General features: G+C 44.7%; 1 protein-coding gene across 1 annotated transcript; it reads right to left on the reverse strand.

Annotated features, from left to right (window-relative positions):
* Positions 1–1,351: 1,351 nt before the first annotated feature.
* On the reverse strand, positions 1,352–23,281 carry CTSF (cathepsin F). Its single transcript, XM_040410599.1, has 14 exons — positions 23,026–23,281; positions 22,097–22,210; positions 19,878–19,959; positions 19,751–19,803; positions 19,598–19,673; positions 19,374–19,487; positions 17,146–17,291; positions 16,734–16,830; positions 12,854–12,934; positions 10,593–10,712; positions 8,503–8,567; positions 2,560–2,650; positions 2,428–2,486; positions 1,352–1,774 (listed from the first exon to the last, which is right to left on the reverse strand). Exons 1-14 carry the CDS (start codon positions 23,227–23,229, stop codon positions 1,700–1,702), a joined length of 1,377 nt encoding a protein of 458 aa, XP_040266533.1. The 5' UTR covers positions 23,230–23,281; the 3' UTR covers positions 1,352–1,699.
* Between the last annotated feature and the right edge of the window lie 233 nt (positions 23,282–23,514).

Here is a 23,514-nt window from a genome sequence, read left to right on the forward strand (position 1 = left end):
GGCCGTTATAAAAGGACATTTATAGTTTTCAAACAAGTTCCCAAATAAGTCTGACTAGATCCATCTCCATGGATTGTGTAATGGACAGCCAATGGTAGGCTCTTTACAGTGTAATGCCTGGATCACTTGACCAGCATACCTAAATGTTCGTCACCATTATATCTATCCCACAGCATTAATAGAATATATATTTTTTCATTTGTTTTAGCTTATGCACAGATTTGATCCTTTTAGGACTACTGTCTGCCCGGTGGACAACCATGAAGGCCTCTCTTGTCCTTGTTTTGTTCCAGTATCAGAGACCACACAGGAAAGAGCCATCATGGATGCTATTGCTGGTAGTCCTCTCCTCTCATACACTTTACATTATGGCAGCAGCCCTTCCATTTACATGGCCGATGTGCAGAAAAGATGCGATCAGCCATCAAGCATCTGCTCATTTCATGGCTGATTGGGGCAACAATGGGAAATAAGCGCTCCCAAGGTCTTAAAGGGGTTTTCCGGGACTGGCTTTCAAAATCAGATTGACACTCGGCACCCCTGCCAATCAGCAGTTTGGGAATAGTTCTACCGCCAAAAACAGGGGGAGGAACTACAAAGCTCTGTCCATTGTATAGCTACGGCAGTACTGCTCCCATTCCCTTCCGTGAAGCTACTCCCAAACAGCTGATCTGATATCCTCTGCTGATCAGATATTGCTGGCATACCCTGATGATCAGCCATCAATATGAAAACCCCTTTAAAAGGCATCTGTCAGCAGATCTGTACCTCTGACACTGGCTGACCTGTTACATGTGCACTTGGGAGCTGAAGACATCTGTGTTGGTCCCATGTTCATATATGCCCGCATTGCTGAGAAAAATGTTTTAATATATGCAAATGAGCCTGTAGGAGCAATGGGGGCGTTGCCGTTACACCTAGAGGCTCTGCTCTCTCTGAAACTGCTGTGGCCTCTGCATTTTCAATGACTAGGAGAAGTCAGAGCCAGGTGCGATGATGTTTTCACTGTGTGGCCCTGTCAAAATGCAGCAGTTGCAGAGAGAGTGGGGCCTCTAGGAGTAAAGGCAACGCCCCCGTTGCACTTAGAGGCTCATTTGCATATATTTAAAACATCATTTTTCTCAGTAATACAGGTACATATGAACATGGGACCAACACAGATGCCTTCAGCTGTACATGTAACAGGTCAGCCAGCCAGTGTCATAGGTATAAATCTGCCGACAGATGCCCTTCAGTATCTAGACAAACTGCAGATCATACATGGATCATGTTTGAGCCATTCAAGACAATTATGGGTACATAAAAACAGATCGCATTTTAAAAGATAAAACAGATTTTCTAGAACAATATACAATGTATAAGGAATATATATTATACCTGAGCCCACTTATGACAGCTATCTGCTGCTACATACAATAAATCTGACACTTCATAGCTGACATACTTAATTCTGCTACGTGTAGCCCGCAGAAGACAACAACATCGAAGTCATTCCAAAATATTAAAAACATATAGTAAAATATATTAGTTAAAATTCATTCAGTGCTATCATTAAAACAGACTATTAGTGAAGAACTGATAACCAGAGGTATATACGTCACTATAATCACGCCCTGTGGGGGACCTTAGCCTAGTCTGCTGAAGTACACACTCATCCATGTTGGCTGGAAGATCAGTGGGATGCCTTCTGGAGAGGACTCTAACCTATTACCGCAGAGCTGCACATGGTGTTCATTCCACACGACCCAGTCCCACGATGCAAATAATAATAACCCTACAAAAGACACAGTAGCAAAATATTTTCTGATTAAAAAATGTAACTTATGAAAACGGAAATCATATAATAAAAAGGCACAGCATTTGTTGGAAAACCCGAACTTGGATCCCCACTGAGGTAACGGGGCTGATGTCTTTGTTCATCATAGAAGTCTCTGTCATAAGCCCAAAACTGAACCCACAGATGTTTTGCCGTGTCTGCCGAGTGAACTGCTGCTCTAGAAGTTAAAAGGGTTTGTCCAATCTCACCATTTCCATGGCGAGATGGGCCAACATGGTGGCCGGAGCTCAGAAGACAGCCAAGAGTCGGTGTAACTCCTGTAACTTGTGCAGCCTCCCAGCCATTTCTGGGACTCCGTCTCCACTGGCCAGTGCTCTCAGCCATGGAAATGGCAAGATGGGACAAACCCTCTAAGGTCAGACACATGAGCGAGTTCAATGCGAGAAACTCGCTGCGTGTGACAGTGTGCGACCCCGTTCAGTCCTCTGCTCCCCTGACAGGATCGCACAGCATTAAACTGATTTATAAGGCTGGGAGACCTGGGATCTACTGAATTAAACTGACATAATGCTGCCTGTGAACATGCCCCCATGTATGTTGTGTGAATTATGACGAAATAGAGAACCTTGGCTTCACAGATCAGTAATTACCTCCTCTCCCCAGTCTGTTCCCCAGCTGTTTTTGATCGCCCAGAAAGGCTTGCCGTCACCTATAGAGAAATAAACTGTAATAAAGAGCATACTGTATCGATGTGAGAATAAAAGGCAGAATAGACAACTTACGGTCTCCATAGCCCACTAAAAGAACAGCATGGTCGATCATCCAAGGGTTACAAAGTATGCGGAATGGATAGGATATGCCTTTACGATAGAACTGAAACAAATAAGAGAACAGAAAAGCATCAGTAATGGGACCAGTAGTCGTTCTGAAGTGGAGAGCTGATATACTGGATTGTGGAGGACGCATCAATGTACAGAATTGCTTTTATTTTAGCTGAACTGTGTAGATGCTGAGAATGGAGGAGGTGGAGCGGTAATTTACTGCTGGAGGTGCAGCAGGTTTGGGGGGGGGGGGGGGGGGGGCCAAATAGGTCATCACAAATTGGCAGTATTATTTGCATACATGAGTAGTACTGAAGATAAAGACTCCAGACCGGTATATTTTATTTTCAAGCTGTCCCCTGTCTGTCTAAGGCTACTTTCTGGTATTGAGATCCGTCATAGGATCTCAATACTGGAGAAAAACGCTTTCATATTGTCCCCATTCATTGTCAACGGGGACAAAACGTAACTGAACAGAACGGAATGCTTTCCAGCCTAAGATGCGGAGCAAGACCCACAATGCAAGTCAATGGGGACGGATCCGTTTAACTCTGACACAATAGAAAACTGATCCGTCCCCCATTGACTTTCAATGAAGTTCATGACTGATCCGTTAAAGATAATACAACCGAATCCATTCATAACGGATGCAGATGGTTGTATTATCAATAACGGAAGCGTTTTTGCTAAACCCTTCCAGATCCAGCAAAAACGCTAGTGTGAAAGTAGCTTAAAAGCGGCTCTAAAATCCACAGTCCAAACTGCTGAGCTTGCGCACAGAAATGAGGGGACTCCTCAGCTGAGCTCAGCAGTCCGGAACAATGTACTGCTGCGTAGCGTTGAATGGGGAGGGGGATCAGGCTGAAGATAAAACACATAGCGATCTGCTACTCATGTATTACTGCTAATAATACTCGGAAATTGTGGGGACAGATTTCCTTTAAGGTGTTTTCCAGGTTATAACATTGATGGCCTTTCCTTATACAGTGAACACTGAAATGTTTTAAGGGTCAATGTACTTAAACATACTTATATAATTACAAGAAGATCAACAGAAAAATATAAAAAAAATGTTATGAAGTTAGAAAAGCTTAAAAACAGATCACTAAAAGGAATCTGTCTCCGAGAAATCCACTATTAAACCAGGCAAGCAGCCTTGTAGGGCTGGCCCAGATGAATCTAATGATAGCCTTCACTTAGCAATCCATGGCTGCATTCTGGAGAAAAGGTACAATTCATTGATATGCAAATTAGCAATTAAGTGCACCAAGGGCGGTCCCAGGCCACTATGTGCACCCTTGCTCCTCCTACTTCCTGTCAGCCCCTCCCTCTTTCCTGATTGACAGGGCAATAGCAATTGCTAGTTTTCAGACTGTGGAGGTGATCGCAGCATGTAGATACAGTGCATCACCTCTACCGAACGAGCAGCCTTAAGGGGTAACTTGGGGAAGATTGTGTAAATCGCATTATGCGTAGAGACCGCTTTACACGGTCCTAGGAGCAGCCGATTATTGGGAAGGAAGCATTCCTTTCTGACAACCAGCTGCTCTTTCAGTGTGGGGTAAACAGCTCCATTTCCATGCAGTGATCACCTCCACAGTATGAGAACGAGTGACGTCTACCGTGATGGCTCGGCCTCATACAGCTGGGCAGATCGCTGGTTAGACCGCATGATCTGCTGCCCAGAAACGATCATTTACTTGTCTGCACGTTTATCAGGCGATCGGCTGCACCGTTAGCCGGGCAGATTATCAGGAATGGGCACTCGTAGGAATGTTTGTCCCTGACAACGGGCCGTGTAAACCCACCATTCGCCAGATGTTTTCTCCTAGATCAGATAGCCAGATCCGAGGATGAAGTGAATGTGACCATATAATGTGTTCTATGCAGAATCCCACTATTTCTATACTCATCGTCTCCTTTTTAGGAGCACAGTACTACTAGGAAAACAATAGTGACAGGTAAAAACGACACTACTAAAACACCTATAATTGGAGCTCCACACTTATCCTGAAGAAGTCCTCTCTGTGATTCATGCCCTCTGGTGGAAAATAAAGGCATAGATGTGGGCAGAAGGAACCAGTGCTCAATAGATAAGGGACCTGAACAGCGGACGCTGGTGCCCAGCAGCTTCCATATACACAGCACACTGGATGTTTAAAAACTATTTTAAGAAAAACAGAGTCAGATTTCATTTTCATATCTGAAAATAAAAGAATTGATTTCATTGGCTTCTATGGGCTATGACACTTTTTCACAAAAGAGATTTTCAGAACGAGGCCCATTAGATCTCCGCTCACCAACGTGAAAGTCCAAAAACACCTACGGGGTAACTATTCACTGATTGTACTACAAATCAATCCTGCAAAAAGTGGCTTCTCTTCTAGCAGAACGAAATGTGATGAATTCTCCCGCAAGACGAAGAGAAGTACAAGGTTAGGGTCCATTCACACGTCCGTAGAATGGGTCCGGATCCGTTCCACAACGTTGAGGAACAAATCCGGACCCATTCATTCTCTATGGGGCAGGAATGGATGCGGACAGCACACAGAGTGCTGTCCGCATCCGCATTTCCGGAGCGATCTTCCAGTCCGCGGCTCCCGAATATCATAGAACATGTTCTGTTCTTGCCCGCAATTGTGGACAAGAATAGGCAGTTCTATGGGGGTGCCGGCCGGGTGTATTGCAATACACTACCGACGTGTGAATGGACCCTTAAGGCCCCTTTCACACGAGCGAGTTTTCCGCGCGGGTGCAATGCGTGACGTGAACGCATAGCACCCGCACTGAATCCTGACCCATTCATTTCAACGGGTCTTTGTACATGAGCGTGTTTTTCACGCATCAGTTCTGCGTTGCGTGAAAATCGCAGCATGTTCTATATTCTGCGTTTATCACGCTGCCCTGGCCCCATAGAAGTGAATGGGGCTGCGTGAAAAACGCATTGCATCCGCAAGCAAGTGCGGGTGCAATGCGTTTTTCACTGATGGTTGCTAGGAGATGTTGTTTGTAAACCTTCGGTTTTTTATCACGTGCGTGAAAAACGCATCAAAACGCATTGCACCCGCGCGGAAAAAACTGAACAACTGAACGCAATCGCAGACAAAACTGACTGAACTTGCTTGCAAAATAGTGCAAGTTTCACTGAACGCACCCTGAACGCATCCGGACCTAATCCGTCACGCTCGTGTGAAAGGGGCCTAAAGGAATAAAAGGTAAGATACCATAATCAAGACTGTTTGTGGAGATTTTTTCACACACAGTAGAGCAATAAAAAAAATAAAAATCTAAAAAAGAAATCTTCATAAAGCTAAAAATGTCTGGCACAGTGTATTTAGCCTTTAAGCACTTAGGGGCACATTTATTAAGACCGGCGTTTTAGACACCAGTTTTAATAAAGGCCCAAAGTTATCCAGCCCCAGTTCTAAATGTAAGACAGCTTCCGAGCCGTCTTACATTTAGACTATTTTCTATGACTGGAAAACAGGTGTAGAAAACGATGAACGAGACAGGCCTGCCGCCATTTGCACCTGAAATACATACGAAAAGTACATATTTCAGATTTGTAAATGACCCCCTTGCAGCCAGTTCCGGCCTTTAGGACACAGCGATACTCTTTGCTTTTCATGTGAGGGCTTGTTTTTTTTTTTGCAGGATTTTTATTGATAGAATTTTGTGGTACATACAACTTTATCACTTTTCATTTTTGGAGGTGGGATAAATGAAAAAAAATTCTGATCCAAGTTGGAACTTGGGCTACTACCAAATGCACAGTGTGCATCAGGTAGTCTGGGAAGTGGTGGGACCATCTTGGATGACAGAAAAGCAGACTGGGAATTTGAGAAATTGCAGCTAAAATGATGAAAAGGAGGTCAACATATAAGTGTTCTACTCGCTCCCCAGTTAAAGGGGTTGTCCGGGATTTTACTATTAATGACCTATCCTCAGGATAAGTCATCAATATCAGATCATCGGGGGTCCGACACCCGGCTCCCCTGCCAATCAGCTGTATGAGGAGACTGTGCACACATGCAGTCTCCCTTCTCTCTTCCTGTCCACTGCTGCTGTCTATGGTCTTTGCCATAGACAGTAGCGGGAACAGGAAGAGCGACAAAGGATTGCACGCAAGCACTGCGTGAGAAGTCTCCTCATAAAGATGGTCAGCAGGGGGGTCTGATATTAATGACCTATCTTGAGGATAGGTCATCAATAGTAAAAGCCCAGACAACCCCTTTAATGTGAATTCTTTTTCTTGAACCTGAGGTTCACTTTAAGGTCTTGCCACAGCAGTGGGATTCAGTTCAGGACTTTGATTTGGCCACTCCAAAACCTTAATTTTGTTTCTTTTGAGCCAGAGGTCAACTTGCTTGTGAGTCAGATCATTGTCCAACTACTCTTGAGCTTTAGGTCACAAATATTCAGGCGGACATATCCTTCAGGATTTTCCAATAGAGATCAAAATGTGTGGTTCAATCAATTATTACCAATCGTCCAGGTCCTGCAGGGGCAACATAGTCCTATATGAGCAGTGGCTTGTCCTTGCAGCTCAACCATGGATACCATTTTTGTCCAGAGTCTTTCTTTCTGTGTACAGAATTGTGTACAATGACCTTAAATAAGGCAAGTGAGGCCCGCAGTTCTTCTGATGTTCATCTGGGTTCTTTTGTGACCTTCTAGAGTCATCAATGTGCGCTCGGTGAAATTCTGCTACACTGGCCAATCATGGCAAGCTTCACTACTAAGTTTTCTTCATGTGGATAATGGCTTTCATTGTGGTTCCCTGGAATCCCAGTGCCTTATCATTGACTCCGTAACCCTTTCCAGACTAGTAGAGTTCAATGATTTTGTTTTGCATCTGTATTTTAATCTCTTGAAATGGAACTGAATTGCACTCTTGGTGAAATTTTGGTAGGCCTGCCACTCCTGGGAAGTTTCAAGACTTTTTCTATTTGTGGATAATGGCTCTCACTGTGGTGGGCTGGAGTCACAGCAGATTTTTATGTTTCACATCTTTATCTGAATCTCTTTAGAACGGGGCATCAAGTGCTGCTGTTTGAGACCTTCCAGCCTGTTTCACATTACCAGACAGGTTCTTTTAACATAATCTCAATGCCCCCCCACCCAACCAACCACAGTACCTTAAAGCTCAAAGTCATCTTGTCTGCAATACTGTCCTTTGTTGTGGAATCAGATGGCCAAATTCACAATAAAACAACAATACATACAACATACAATTCCCCCTGCTCAGTGTATGTGAATGAAAAACTCGAAGGGGGCAACAGCCCTCACGCTTCAAATCAAGTTTGCTGCAACCTCTTCATTCTTGATGGACAGCAGTGTTTTCTTTCTTCTGGGGCAATGCGCCAGATATCCCGTGCTTGTGCCGTACTTCAGCGCCTGCACAGTGCGGCCATCAGTAGTCTGCTCAGTTTCAGAGGCTCATTGAGGAGGTGCAGATTCCCAGGCACAATGGCTCCTGGGACTCTGCGCCTGGGATATTTACTTGAGGCTCTGCCAATTCCCAGCATCCTTTCAATATATGAATTAGAGCTTATTCAGATGGCTGTATGTTCTTTTGCTGTACGCAAAAAAAAAAAAAAAATTGCATTCCGCAGTTTTACGGACCCAATTGGGACAAATTGCAGATCAGATGTGGAAAGCAACATACGGCCATCTGAATGAGCCCCTATAGTTAATTGGCGTATTGTGTAACCTCATATTCACTGCTGAGGAACTGTAAATGTGATTATAGTTTTCACTGAACTAAACTAATCATCAAGCTCCAGCCGACTGTCTCAACCAGATAACTTTATTACATTTTCTATGTTAAAGGAGCATAAACTGAAAGATGTAGGAGCCAAGGCAATAATACAAAAAAAAAAAAATGCATTCGGAGGGTCTTACCTGCATTGCAAAAGCATTGAGAGCTATGGATATCGGACCATTTTTTGCCAACCAGGCTGCAATCTCTGAGAAGAAATGACACCATGGCATAAAAGAATAGCTATTGCAGAATAAGCTGTGTGTACATGAGATATAGCACTATATCTGCCCATTAGATGACTTGTATATGGAATCTTCACCAGTTCCCCCCTCTGCAGGCTCCATCTCTTACTCAGTTGACTCTGAGCTGGTGATTGGAGACTAGATGTAATGATGTCTCCCATATACTGCACACATAGAAGAGATCTATCTCTCTGCAGCACACCCTCAGAAGCGGCATGGAGGATATTATACAGCAGTAATGAGCAGTACTGCTGTGAATCCAGTACAGGGAAGAGACAGTAGAAGCTGATGTGTGTCCCTGTCTCTTGTTTTCTGCAACTGCTACCTCCCCATCCCCTTAGACTTCTATGGGCAGCAAATGTTACCTGATTTCTGAATGTATGGACTACAGTGTCTGGATTTTATTAGTGGATTGCAAATGAGTGATCAGTGCGGAAGGCAAGGTGAAGAAGGAGAGGAGTCTGATAAGTAAAGAATAATTTTTCTGTAATAAAATATATTACAAAGTTTCTTATCTTTGCTTATACTATTGATTTATGAAAATAAATGATGTCTTTTAAAGGGCTTATCCCAAGAAAAGTGTTTTTATGCAATGGATAGGGCATTTCAATATGCATGCGGTATAAATGTTATTAGTTTTTTTATGTACATCCCATTTCCCTCTCTGGTAGCGCCCCCTGCTGTTTATTATTCTGGTCCACCTTCTCCTGAATTTAATGGTGGACCAACATGCTCACTTCCCTGCTCTCTTCCTTCTTTCAGTGCTGATTTAGTATTCTCAGTGACACATTTCATGCATCATCCCCACTTATAAACTCATAGAAATATATGGTTATGTCACGCTCTAAACAGTAGAGAAGGATATTGGGGTGGGGCATTATATACCATTTTGCCATGTATTAGTGGAATTGCTGGAGCTGTGTATGGAGGACTATTTTCTATGCAGGAGAGGAAGAGGTTAACGAGAGCTGACTGCAATGCACTTCTGGGAGATACAGGTGCTTGACGGTCACATGGGGTGAGAGCTGCTGCCCTCCCACAAAAACTGAATAGACAAGACTTCAGAAAGGAGAGTAAGGCCCCTTTCACACGGTCAGTATTTGTAAGCCAGAACCAGAAGTGGAATCTACAGAGAAGAGGTATAATAGACATATTTGTGCCTCTTTTGTGTTTTGGACCGACACAAATAACTATGCAAAAATACTGACCAAATACTGACTGTGTGAAAGAGGCCTAAGGGTGAAAGTTACACTGCAGTTTTTTGTACTAATGTAGTTACAGCTGTTGGACACTTTCAGGCTACTTTTGACCAATGCGTATGTAAGGCGATTATATGACAATTTTACTAATAGAGCCTTTGTTGATGTTCTGTGCCGTTTGCTATACTTCATAAGTCATGTCCCCTTGTTAGGCAAATCTTCACAGAAGTCCTGTCCATAAGATGGCTGATGATGGAGGCAAGCAAAAATAACTCCAGACACATCACTCAACCTTCTCGGCTCAAATTCAACATATATGCCCTCTACACTTGCACTTTTGAGAGTTTAGTGCAGGTGTGGTCTATTTTAATGGCGGAGACTGACTGATTTGCCTGGTCACATGATCCTCCATCAGCAGCCATTTTATGGACAGGACTCCTGTGTGGACAGCACAAAAGACCCGGCCAACAAGGGAGAATACCTTATTAAATATAGAAAATGCCACAGGCTTTATTAGTAAGTGCCATATAATCATCTTACAAACACATTGGTCATCAGTAGCCAGAAAGTGGCCAACGCCAACCCCTTTAAAATAATCCTGTGCAGTACTCTACTCTGCATATAGCTACTTTTTAATTCCGGGTATAAGCCCTTTAAGTAAGAGTCGTTTTCTGTGAAGGAGGAACTGGGTTCTGTAAACAGACTTCCACCTTCTCATCAATAATACTCAGGTCTTAGCTATTAGAATATCTATTTCCAACCCAGGAGCACGAGGCACCTTCTACTTACGGGTCTCATCTTTTGGGATCTCCACAGAGCTGTTGATATAAGCCGAGACCTTGTTGGTAGAGAAGCTGCACGGTTCCTTGTGGCCCAGGTAGCTGTAGTCTTGTTCTGACTCAAGTCCTCCTACATAATACAAAGGAATATACTGTGAGAGGACGGCCATGGAATACAGAGATGTAAACCCTCAGACAATACTGAAATGACACAGTTATGGTGGTTGAAAACCCCAGTTATATTCAGACAACGGTTTGATTTGCCATGAAATCCGCAATGCATTGTTCTCAATGGGAATCCGCATTGCTGTTTGTTTAGATGCTAATTTTTTCTGCGCAGATTTCTTTTTGATAAGGTTTCTGAGGGGGACGTGGAGGGTTAGCCACATGTGTTTTTTTTCCATTGAATGGGGCAAATCCATGTCCGGACCCACAGCACTTCAAACTGCAAATCTGCAGACGGCTTTCTGTCGCAGATTCCATGTCGGATTTTTCCAAACGACATAATATTCATGCAAATATACACCATCGTTCCTGTTCTCCGCTGGAAACCGGAATTATCCATGGATCAACATTGTACATTAATAACCTTGTATATCTACTGTTACAAGGAAGACTTTGCTATATTAACACTTGGGAAACCAATATGTGTGTTTGATAGCTAATTACTGTGTCGTGTGATTTTGGGTTTCGATGTCATGCCATACTGTTAAGACCCGAAACAGGTAGGCGACTTAATGTGTCCATGATGTTCCCGGTTTGGTTTTCAGGACCCACAATAAAGTCTCCATGGTCTTTTCACCGGATGCTGGACTTTGTTGATTCTCACGGTTGCAGCTGTGCTTTCCTACATTCTCTGTGCATCCGGGACGGTATAGCAGGTGAGCTGTCTAAATACTTTTCTGATAAGTCTATCTTTAATATGATGTAGGGACAGGAATATTAACATTTTTGTAATATACTTTATTAGTAAAATAGATTTATTTTCACTAGAAAAGAGGGTGTGAAATGTCTCCTTACCAGCACTCCGAGCATTGCAAAGCAGAGCCCATCTTCAGTCTTTAGCGTTCTACTGAGCGCTGAAGATGCCGGGGTGTAACCTACAGAGGTTTCCAGCCTGTCTCTTGTCACTCCCCCAGTCCCTGCCTCGCTATATGGGCCCTATCTCTACTGTGTCCTTGCCCGACGTGCTACCACTGCTGGCAGCTCCGAAGTTTAGGTCTCTCTCCCCTGTGCTTCTCTGTTAGCAAGCGCGGGGAAGAGAACAAGGATCGGGGGGCTTCCAGCCTTCAGCGATTAAAGTAAGTGTACAGTAGCGTAGCACATCTACTGTCAGTGCAGAATGCTGCAGTCCCGCTCCACTCCCTACCTTCCCAGGGTGTCTTCCCAGAGCTGGGACAAAGGGACAGGAGCATGGCTTCAGCGTTCTACGCCGACAGTAAGCGTTCTATGTTACTATACACTTTCCATAAGGCAGCATTCATAGCAACGCTGTTTACTTCCACTCTCCTGCTCTGTTCTAGGAGCAGATGATTTGAATGGCGCCAAATGAAATCCACTGACTATTACGGGCTCCATTCTGGAGCACAGAACTTGAGCAGACAAAAAGCCCTGCATGGAGGACTTTTGTTTCATCTCTGGTATTTTAAAAGGAATTTGCAAAGGAGGCCCAAATGGAGCCTCTGGCGCAGATGTAAACGGTCCTTAGATGGCCGGCTGGTCAAGATTAGATCATTACCAATTTCAGTGGGACCAACAGGCCAGCTAATGTGTAGGTGGGCCTCCTGACTCTCCCTATCGCACATGTCAGGGGAGGACATTTGAATTTCAACTTGATCCTTTTGCAAAGCCACTGTTAGGGGTGTCTGATCACAGCCTGTATCCCTCTCCCCATTCTCTATATATGATGCTCGGCCTAGCCTAACAAGTATGTGTATGGGGTAGTCGGGAGAGATAGCTGTCACACCAACACATTTAGCCGACAGCTAATTAATAAGTATGGCCAGCCCAACATACAGGACCAAGAACTGTTCATGCTGCTCCCAAAATATTGAACTTAGAAAGAGGAGCCTGATATTATTTGAAAGCTTATTGCAGCCATGTCAAGCATGAGAAGTTCTGAAGAATTTGTCATGACATCAGACCACTTCTGTGAGATTCAAATTAGTGAGGGTTTGAACAAGTCTAGCATTAGGACAGATAGCCTTTATAGAGATCAGTATGTGTCCTGCCCACTCAAGGATTACCGTGATATGTGACATGGGCACCTACCCAGCTTCTCAATAGCTTCATATGCATTTGATGGGAGACCTCCTCCACAGGCCATATCCACACCATCACAATCCACCAGCTCTGAAAGAAAGAACGCATAGGATTTGCAGTCAGTGGCATTACAAGTATCCAGTAATGGATTGTACAACCCAACTACAGAAATGTTGACAAGGTCTGGTCGCTCTTGTTGTAGTCACGGTTAGTGCTCCAGTGATCTGAAGGTAAGCTCGTGGATCTATCATGACTGATTGCAAATTTCAAAGTTTCAATTTCTCTACTTCTAAAACACATAGTAATACCTACAAAAATAGTTATTACTTTACATTCCCCATATGTCTACTTCATGTTTGGATCATTTTGGGAATTACATTTTAGTTTTTGGGGATGTTACAAGGCTTAGAAGTTTAAAAGCAAATCTTGAAATTTCTGAAAGTTTCCTAAAAACCCCATTTTTAGGGACCAGTTCAGGTCTGAAGTCACTTTGTGAGGCTTACATAATAGAAACCACCCAAAAATGACCCCATTCTAGAAACTACACCCCTCAAGGTATTCAAAACTGATTTTTACAAACTTTGTTAACCCTTTAGGTGTTGCACAAGAATTATTGGCAAATGGAGATGAAATTTGAAAATTTAAATTGTTTGGCAAATGTTCCATTTTAATTAATTTTTTTCCAGTAACAAAGCAAGGGTTAACAGCCAAACAAAATGCTTTATTTATTGCCCCGATTCTGTAGTTTGCAGAAACACCCCATATGTGGCCATAAACTACTGTACGGGCACGCAGTAGGGCGTAGAGGGAAAGGTGCACCATATGGTTTTTGGAAGGCAGATTTTGCTAGACTGGTTTATTTACACCATGCCCCATTTGAAGCCCCCCTGATGCACCCCTAGAGTAGAAACTCCATAAAAGTGACCCCATTTTGGAAACTACGGGATAAGGTGGCAGTTTTGTTGGGACTATTTTTAGGGTACATATGATTTTTGGTTAATCTATATTATATTTTGGTGAGGCAAGGTTACCACAAATAGAAATTCTGAAATTTCATCTCCATTTGCCATAAACTGTTGATGAACACCTAAAGGGTTAATAATGCTTTTAAAATCCGTTTTGAAAACCTTGAGGGGTGTAGTTTCTTAGATGGGGTCACTTTTATGGTGTTTCTACTCTAGGGGTGCATCAGGGGGGCTTCAAATGGGACATGGTGCCAAAAAGCTGCAGCACCCCTGGGGGGTCTAGGGTCACACAGCTGTGCTGTGGACACCAGACCCCCGATTTAGGGTGATGCAATCAGAAACTTTTTTTTTTCCCCCTAACTTTCCCTGAATATCCCTGCCTAACCTAACCTTTCTCTAAATACCTGGTGGTGCTGGGGCAGAGATGGGGGTGCTGGACGATGCTCTGGATCTCTCAACAGATGGGGGTGCTGGCTGGAGAAACGTGCAGCGCTTCTCTCTCCTCGGCTCCCAGACTGAAAAGGAGGAGGAGGAGAGGAGCGCTGATGCAATTTGAAATGCCCGCCCCTGCAGCCGACCAATGAGAGCGATCCTGAGAGGTGATGTCACCATCACCTCTCAGGATCTAAGGCTGGTGATTGTTGGTGTATTATCACACCACCGATCACCATCCTGTTCCGAGTTATTGGGTCCCCAGTGACCCGAATAACCCAGAAACGCAGCAAACCGCAGACACGGAGGGGGGGGGGGGGTCCCCCGGCGCATTGACCCACGGTGCCTGCTGATTGATTTCAGGTGATCAGAAATACACAGAACATACAGGTACGCCCTGTGTCCTTAAGAGGTTAAGGTTACTAATGCTGTCTTGGCACTAAAGAGCTTGAAATGATTTGCGTAGAGTCCCAGGAGACCTCAGGGTGTCACACACAACTTTTAAGGGCAATTGGAGCACTTTTAGGGTCAAATGTATTTGAACTTGAATAAAATCTCCTGACAGATTCTGCTACATTGAATGTCAAGGACTTCGCTCATCACTAATTCCATTAGTTAATCTCCTCCTCTGTGTCTTACAATATTTAAAATGCTGTCTCTCACAAGTAATCTCTTCCGATCACTGAGGCACATCCCAGTGATACTGATCTGCGGAACACATGACTGGTGGCTTTAATATGTCCTCTGCATTCATTTTATTTTAAAGGGTCACTAAGTTTTCACAAAACTCATAGCGACAGTGGGACTGAGTGCGGAGACCCCCACCGATCTCTAGAACAAGGAGAGCGAAGCACTCACATAGCAGGGTCTTTCTTCTCGCTGCAGGAGAGGAAGGGAGATGGACTCGCTAGAAAGTCTATGAGCCCCTTACGCTTCCGTCTCCTGCAGCGACCAGAGAGAGCAAATTATGCGGGTGCTTCTCTCTCCTTGTTCTAGAGATGAATGGGAGTCTCAGTACTCAGGCCACCACTGGTCAAACCGTATCAAAAGTTTTGTGAAAGCTCAGTGACCCTTTAATAAACAGCCAGTAAAAATAATGTAGGCTGCAATAGTATACTATTGCAGTCTATGGCATAAGCATTGAACAACAGCATACTCAAGTCCCCTAAGGCCCCTTTCACACGGGCAAGATTTCCGCGCGGGTGCAATGCGTGAGGTGAACACATTGCACCCGCACTGAATCCGGACCCATTCATTTCTATGGGGCAGTGCACATGAGCGGTGATTTTCACGCATCACTTGTGCGTTGCGTGAAAATCGCAGCATGCTCCTCTTTGTGCATTTTCCACGCAACGCAGGCCCCATACAAGTGAATGGGGCTGCGTGAAAATCGCAAGCATCCGCAAGCAAGTGCTGATGCAGTGCGATTTTCACGCACGGTTGCTAGGAGACGATGGGGACCCGATCATTATTATTTTCCCTTATAACATGGTTATAAGGGAAAATAATAGCATTCTTAATACAGAATGCATAGTACAATAGGGCTGGAGGGGTTAAAATTTTTTTTTTTTAACTCACCTTAATCCACTTGTTCGCGCAGCCCGGCATCTCTTCTGTCTTCATCTTTGCTGTGCACAGGAATAGGACCTGTGGTGACGTAACTGTGCTCATCACATGGTCCGTCACATGATCCATCGCCATGGTAAAAGATCATGTGATGAACCATGTGATGAGCGCAGTGAGGTCATCAAAGGTCCTATTCCTCAAAAGAAGACGACAGAAGAGAAGCCAGGCTGCGCAAACAAGTGGATTAAGGTGAGTTCAATTATTATTATTTTTTTTTTTTTAACCCCTCCATCCCTATTGTACTATGCATTCTGTATTAAGAATGCTATTATTTTCCCTTATAACCATGTTATAAGGGAAAATAATACAATCTACCCAACACCTAACCCAAACCCGCACTTCTGTGAAGTCCGGGTTCGGGTTTGGGTTCCAAGCATGCCGATTTTTGTCACGCGCATGCAAAATGCATTACAATGTTTTGCACTCGCGCTGAAAAATCGCGCATTTTCCCGCGACGCACCCGCATCTTATCCGGGCCAAAAACATGACGCCTGTGTGAAAGAGGCCTAAGGGGAGTAAAAATTTAAGAAAAAAAAACGTGGAGGTCATATATTTTAATTGGTTGGAGTCCAGGTGCTATGAGGGGGCAGAATCAGTTTAGAGCTGCAACCCCCTCCCCCTGTTTTTTCAGGTATATAGCCCAAACATCGCTGAACCCCACCTCTTGGAGAGGAAAATTGATAAAAGGCAAAGTGTTAAATGCTTCCACCCCTTCATTCTAGCAATTTGTGTGGATTTCAGCACCAGACCCTACTGATTAAAGCGTTTGACATGTCTCTATGACTTGCCAGAAGTTGAAATAAAAAGATGTGTACACTTTAAAAGCCAAGGGAACATTTGTGCTATTCATTTCACTCTTACAGTACCTTGCTCAGAGAGGGAGAGGAGTGACCCCTTCTTCAAAAACCACTGCCCCTCAATATTTCCAGTTACGGAGAATGCCCAGCATGAGCCACACATGCCCTGTACAGGAAGAAAGAAAGACACTAAAAGCCATACAGTAACATAGGAAGATGCAGAAAAATAATAAAAAAAACTCATAGGAACATCTGAAAAATGCTGATTTCCCCTTTCTTCTGCATGTGCTGTATAGTTGATGCAACGCGAGAACGTTAAGAACTGATTGCAAGACATCTATCCAAACAGCGAAGCTGTGCAAGTCCTTACACAACAGGATTCATGGAACGGTTGTGAAAGGAATAAAGAAGCAAAACTAAGAAAATTGCTGAAACTGACCTAATGCCCAACCTTTGTCAAGATAGAAGAATGGTGCACTACCTGGTTCTTCACTTCGGTTACCGCTCCATGTTCTCTCCAATCCCACTGTGCAGGAGGCGGATCGGTTGGCGCCAGAGCCATCTTCATAGGACGAGAAGGCTGGCTAGACAGCAATGGATTCAGATACAGAGTCCTGAACTCTTCCTCTAAAAGTTATAGACAGTTCATGTGAGTAACACAATTTATAGATTCAGGTCCTACCAGACCAGCCGCTTTTTTCATTTCAGGGGCTGCAGGGGATACGGCCGGGGCCCCTGTTCTTGTGATTGGTGGGGGTCCCAGCGGTAGGACCCCCACCGATCTAATAGTTATCCTGTGGACAGGGGATAACAGGAATACCCCTTTAAATAAGGGGCTGAACAGCTGTTGCTCCATACAAACTCCCCCATACTGTGGGGGTGTGATTGGTGAAGGATAGGCAACCAGAGTCCGCCATTCAGTAGATAGGTAATACATGTTTCTAACTGGAAAGCTCCTCAATGACGTACATTTACATTACATGTGTATGAGCAATGTATGGCGTATGCTCAGGAGCAGTCTGCGCCATACACATGCTGACACCCACCTGCAACATTTAACCCCTCAGATATTGCGGTCAGTAGCGACTGTAGCATCTAAGCAGTTTTACACAGAGAGGGAGCTCCCTCTGTCCCTAAATCACCCCCCACCCACTGACGCAGTGCCTCAGTGCCAAGCAGTTGTCACGGCAGCCAGCCATCTTACAACCTGTTAGAGGCAGGGTGTAATAGGATAACAGTAAGAGCACAGTACAGTATTGCAGTGTACTGTAAAAGCATTCAAGGGATCATATGTTTAAATCTACTAGGGGGACTAAAAAGAAAGAAAGGTTTAATAACTTTTTAAAAATGTAAAAAAAAAATATATATATATATAATATAAAAAATTACCCTTTTCCCATTTATCATAAAAACAAACCGAAGTCATAAAAAAATAAACATAATTTGCATCACTGTATCCAACATAAAATATCATGTTATTTCTCTTGCTCGGTTACCTTGGTTCCCCCCAAAAAAGCGTCCTATAAAAACAAGCCCCCACACAGCTCCATGCATGGAAAAATAAGTAAGGTTCTGACTCTCAGGAGTTGGCAACGCAAGGAATTTTTTTCAAGGCTACTAAAGCATGTCTCTGCAGAATTACACTGACCCACAGAATAATGTTATCACCACTGGTAGCCCACCCAGTCTCTAGGATACAGGGGCACAGTGATGCTCTTAACCCCGCAATGTGCAGAGAACTGCCAGAAAAAATCCAAAGTAACTGCTATGTGACCCTTTTGGCCTAAGGATACATTAGTAAGGGTAGTATTTCTTATTACAAGAAGAAAACTCTTAGAAAACCAATATAATGCTCCATGTTAAGTGGAAATCAATGAGAGGTACTTTGTGATAATGAATCATAATTGTACAATTATTTATAGCTGAAGAAAACCACACTAGATATCCCCAAATGACAGAGGAGAGATTTTCCACACAACTCATGTATGGAAGGGAAGTGACAGTCACTCATACTTCAGCTATATAATCTTACATGTTCCACAAAATGTTCCTCTCCATGATCTTTAAAAGGGTTGTGCCAAGTTTTTAAGTTATCCCCTATCCACAGAATAGGGTTAAACTAGCTGATCACTTTGGTTCAACCACTGGGACCCCCACCGATCACAATAGGGGTCCCCTTCCCCCGTTCTGATGAAGCAGCAGATTGTGCATGCACACATTGTCTACAGGAGCGCCGGAGGTAACAGCTGTACTCCGCTATTTCTGGCGCTCCTCTAGAAAATGAACGGAGCGCCCGTGTGCATGCACGACCTGCTGCTCCATCAGAACGGGGGAATGGGTTTAAAATGTTCCTGTAATTTGGAAAAACATATCAAAGATTTGGATGGGTGAAGGGTCTGAGAAGCCCACCAATCACTACAATGATGAGAGAGAAGCGCTCATGTAGACGACTCTCTCTTCACTGTAGGAGATGGCCTACTCTTGACTATGTTACCTGCAGTGAGGAGAGAGCTCTCTATAATGTGAGTGCTTCTCGTGACTGGTGGTCTAAGCACTCAGACCCCCACTGATCAAAACCTTTGACACATCAAACGTTTTTTCAAAGTACAGGGACAGTTTAACTTCCATCACTACTGGCGGGGTATTGCAGCATTTCCTACTTCCTCTGTAGTCTACGGTCTTCTCCTCCAGAAGGTATCCGGTTCCTACCTGTGAGATCACTGAATTTAGTGACACCATATTCAGCAGTTCCCTGGTCCTTTTCCTGAATCTCCTTTGCTTTCTTGAAATTTTGAGAAAATATCTGTAGCCTCATCAAAGCCTCTGAAAAATCAAGATTAGAAATGTGAAGAAATCTAATTATAGCAATGGATCCGGAAACATGACAAACAAATCCCATCTTCAAGATGAATCCGAGATGCCGGGGTGCTCACCTTCATCATCTTTGTATTTCTTATTGTAGGTGGTCACAAAGTCCTTGAATAAAGATAGCGTTTCCAGCAGCTCGTCCTAAAACAGGAATCACCAATGTAAACTCCACCACAGAAAGATATCGGGGTAAGGAAGGTGGGTCTATTGGACTGTACCTCTGGTTTCACGGAATCGACGTCCTGGTCAGAGGAGGGTTCAGCGCTAACACCTGCAGAAGGAGAGTCATGGAGATTACACAGGAGAGGACACTGACCGCACATGTGGACATGGAGATCTACAGACCTTCTTCAGAACATCTATGATCCAGCACTTTTGTCTCATTCACCCATGGAAACACCAGCATGGAATATCTGCACTGTATTTCCTAGAAAACAAAATGAACCATTCAGTTCACCAACCTCCAGCAAAGAGCTGGAACCCTGAAGACCCCATAACTCGCCATATAAACCAGTAACTAGAAGCTGTTGAAAACCGCACACTCCTATTATATTCCTATTAAATGGAAAATGAGCTTTGTTTAGATCAAGTTTTTATGTTAAAATTATTTTTGGTGACTGTTTCATTAAATTTTCCACGTCATTATAGAAATAAAATTTGACATTTTGCAGTTTTTATTCTGGCCACTCGGCCTTACCAAAGGGTGACACTTATGGGGTTATTTATCAAACTGGTGTAAAGTAGAACTGGCTTAGTTACCCATAGCAACCAATCGGATTCCACAGCTCCTTTGGAAAATGAAAGGTGGAATCTGATTGGCTGCTAGGTGCAACTAAGTCAGTTCTACTTTACACCAGTTTTAATAGATCTTCCCTTTAGTGTTCTGTAGAGATCTCTTTTCAGTAGTCATCCCATTATCATTACGGGCAGAATTACAATGACGGATAAAACTTCTATTATAGATCTGGAGGCAGATAACATAGGATCCACTACTGACAATAGGTGACGGTGACAGATCATCTCCTCCCTGCACAATGACCTCTACATAGGTCACAGAGCATGCCTACAACACTCTCCCACAGATGTCTAGGAGCCATCTCCAGGCTACAGGTTTCTATGGTTCATGTGGATGCTGTAAGACTAATCTAAAACTTAATATTAATCTACAATCAGATTTAAAAAAAGAATATGTATTTGGTTTTAATTATTAAAAATATAGATGACACTCCCTTTAAAGTGTGCTGCCAATATTACTCTAGCCCCTCCAATATTCAGGGCATGGGGAGATGAAACTGCATGCTGGGTAGTACAACTCCTGGCGATACTGTGCTCGGATCCTATTCAGATTCATAAGCGCCCACACAACACTGGGTATGGTATGCCAAGGCTGCTGCACCACCCAGCATGTGAGCCCAACATAGGGGGGACACGGTGAGGCTCCAGGGACCCACACGCCCCCATGTTTGTTCACGTCCTTAAAGGGGTTGTCCGGGTTCAGAGCTGAACCCGGACATACCCATAATTTCACCCGGGCAGCTCCCCTGTTGTTAGCATCGGAGCATTTCATGCTCCGATGCTCTCCTTTGCCCTGTGCCGGATTGCGCAGGGCAAGGGCTCTTATTTACTATAACACACTGCCGGGCGGAGGCCTCGACCCTGAAGTGTGTTCGGTGACATCACCGGCACTGATGGGCGGACTTTAGTGCTGCCCTAGCCATTTTACAGGCCAGGGCAGCACTAAAGCCCGCCCATCAGTGCTGGGCAGAAGCCTCCGCCTGGCAGCCCCATGGAGAGCCCGGTTCATCACCGGAACTCCAAAAAATGCCTTTGCCCTGTGCGATTTAGCGCAGGGCAAAGGAGAACATCGGAGCATGAACTGCACCGATGCTCAAGTCAGGGGGGCTGCCGGGGTGAAAATGGGGGTATGTCTGGGTTCAGCTCTGAACCCAGACAACCCCTTTAACATGAGTAAGGCTTACTTCACATCTGTGTTTGACTGCTCCTCAGTCAATAATTTCGGCAGATTTGTCGGGAAGAATAGTAATGTATGGATCTTCTCATCAAAACAACAGAACCCGACAGGCCCCTTTATATGAAGATGGTATGGGTGGTATATTACCGATCCAGCACTGACACCACAAGGCAGATAGGAAGTCCCTTCTGGTACAATTGTTTGATGAAATGAATGTAAGAGCGCAAAATACTGGGGGTAAATGATCACAAGTAAATGGGCGCACCCCTAGCTGTCAGTATTAAAGGGGAAAACGTGCAGGGGCATCCATTTTACTCCGTACTGTGTAAAAGGATCTGCACCCATACCCACAGTAACAGCCGGCGATCTCTGAACACTGACTCTTATCGGAGTCGGCATGTTCAGACGCCACCTGATGTCTGCAGTCCCTCCCCAGAGACTGAAAAGAGGCCAAATTCCACAAGTCACCAGACCATCAGCTGACACCGGTGGTGAGGATGAGTCGTCCCAGGATCAGGCGTGACCGGTCTGTGTCACTCCCAGCCTTTGCTTTATGTAAGCAGCCGACGGGCGGCCATATCTCGTGACTTACCATCAGTGACGCCAAGCTGTGAAGACTACAATTATCCGGGACCTCCTCGTCTTCCTTCTTACACAATGTACGTCCCAGGAAGACAGTGAAATCGTACCTTATACCTGACACCAACTGCAAAACACAACAAGAAAATAGGCTCAGATAGAAGTGATATAATACCGTATATAACACTGCTGGGAAGTCAGCTCCATCTCTAACAGAAGTCAGGAGCGTTCACCACTGCCTCGTACACTGCATGTACTGCTATTAGAACTGAACCGGCAGCGCTCCTTAAAGGGGTATTCCAGGATTTTATTATCCCCTAGCCACAGGATAGAGGACGACTATAGAAGGGTGGGGGTCCTACCCCATTATATGAAAATGGAGTCCTTCGGACCGTGGAGTCCGTTACCCCGTGGAGTCCCCTGAAATGGACACAGTGGCTAGTTGGAAATGCACATCGCCGTTCCATTCCTTTCTATGGAGATAGCCGAGCACTGTAATGGGCGCTCCCATAGAAATCAATAGAGCAGTGGCACAAATTTCTAACCAGCTGCTCTGTCCGAAGCACCACGGGGTACGGGGACCCATTCACATGATTGGGGGGGGGGGGGGGGTACCAGCTGTAGGGCCCCCACCAATCTAATATCCTCTATCCTGTGGTTAGGGGCTAACTTTCTCTAATCAGAGCACCCCTTTAATATCTGGGGTGGGGTTCCTGCACCCCAGCAGATCAGCTCAGGTGGCAGAAATACACCGTCCCCTCCACTGTGCAGGGAAAGAAGAAACCGGACGAAAGCCGGGGCGCGGGATCCGGCATATTGGGCACCACTGGTGCCAGGCGGATCACGCACACTAGCGTCTATTACAGAAGCCATGGCAGTGTGACAGAACCATGGGTGACATTCGGAAACTACAACTCCCAGAATGCCCCGGGCGGCAGTCACCTGTCTGCGGAGGTCGCGGAGGCGCAGTGCCCGGTACACGTCCTCCCGGCCGCTCACGCGGTTGTACTCCCGCTCCGCCAGTCTCAGCACGGTCTTCAGCTCGATGTCCTCGGGGTCTTCCTGCAGCCACCGCACCGGGGGGAGCGCGCTCACCAGCCCCAGCACCAGGAGGAGAAGCAGCAGCCAGCAGCCGTCCGCAGCCATCGTCACACAGATCCGCCGCCGGCCACTGTGCACAGAGGATGTAAACAGGGGTCATGTGACAGGGTCAGGTGACATGCTTGTGGGCGTAGACGTACTGTACGTCTCATGGGGCTGGCGGTACTAATAGAATATTTAGAACAGCAGGGTACAGCGTGTGCGAGGGTTTGTGTCACTCTCCAGACGTCCATATTCGCATATTATTATTATTATTATTATTATTATTATTATTATTATTATTATTATTATTATTATTATAATAATATGCTATTCTACCTTTCGCCGCTA

Source organism: Bufo bufo, chromosome 10, assembly GCF_905171765.1.
Source record: "Bufo bufo chromosome 10, aBufBuf1.1, whole genome shotgun sequence".
Lineage (NCBI taxonomy): Eukaryota > Metazoa > Chordata > Amphibia > Anura > Bufonidae > Bufo > Bufo bufo.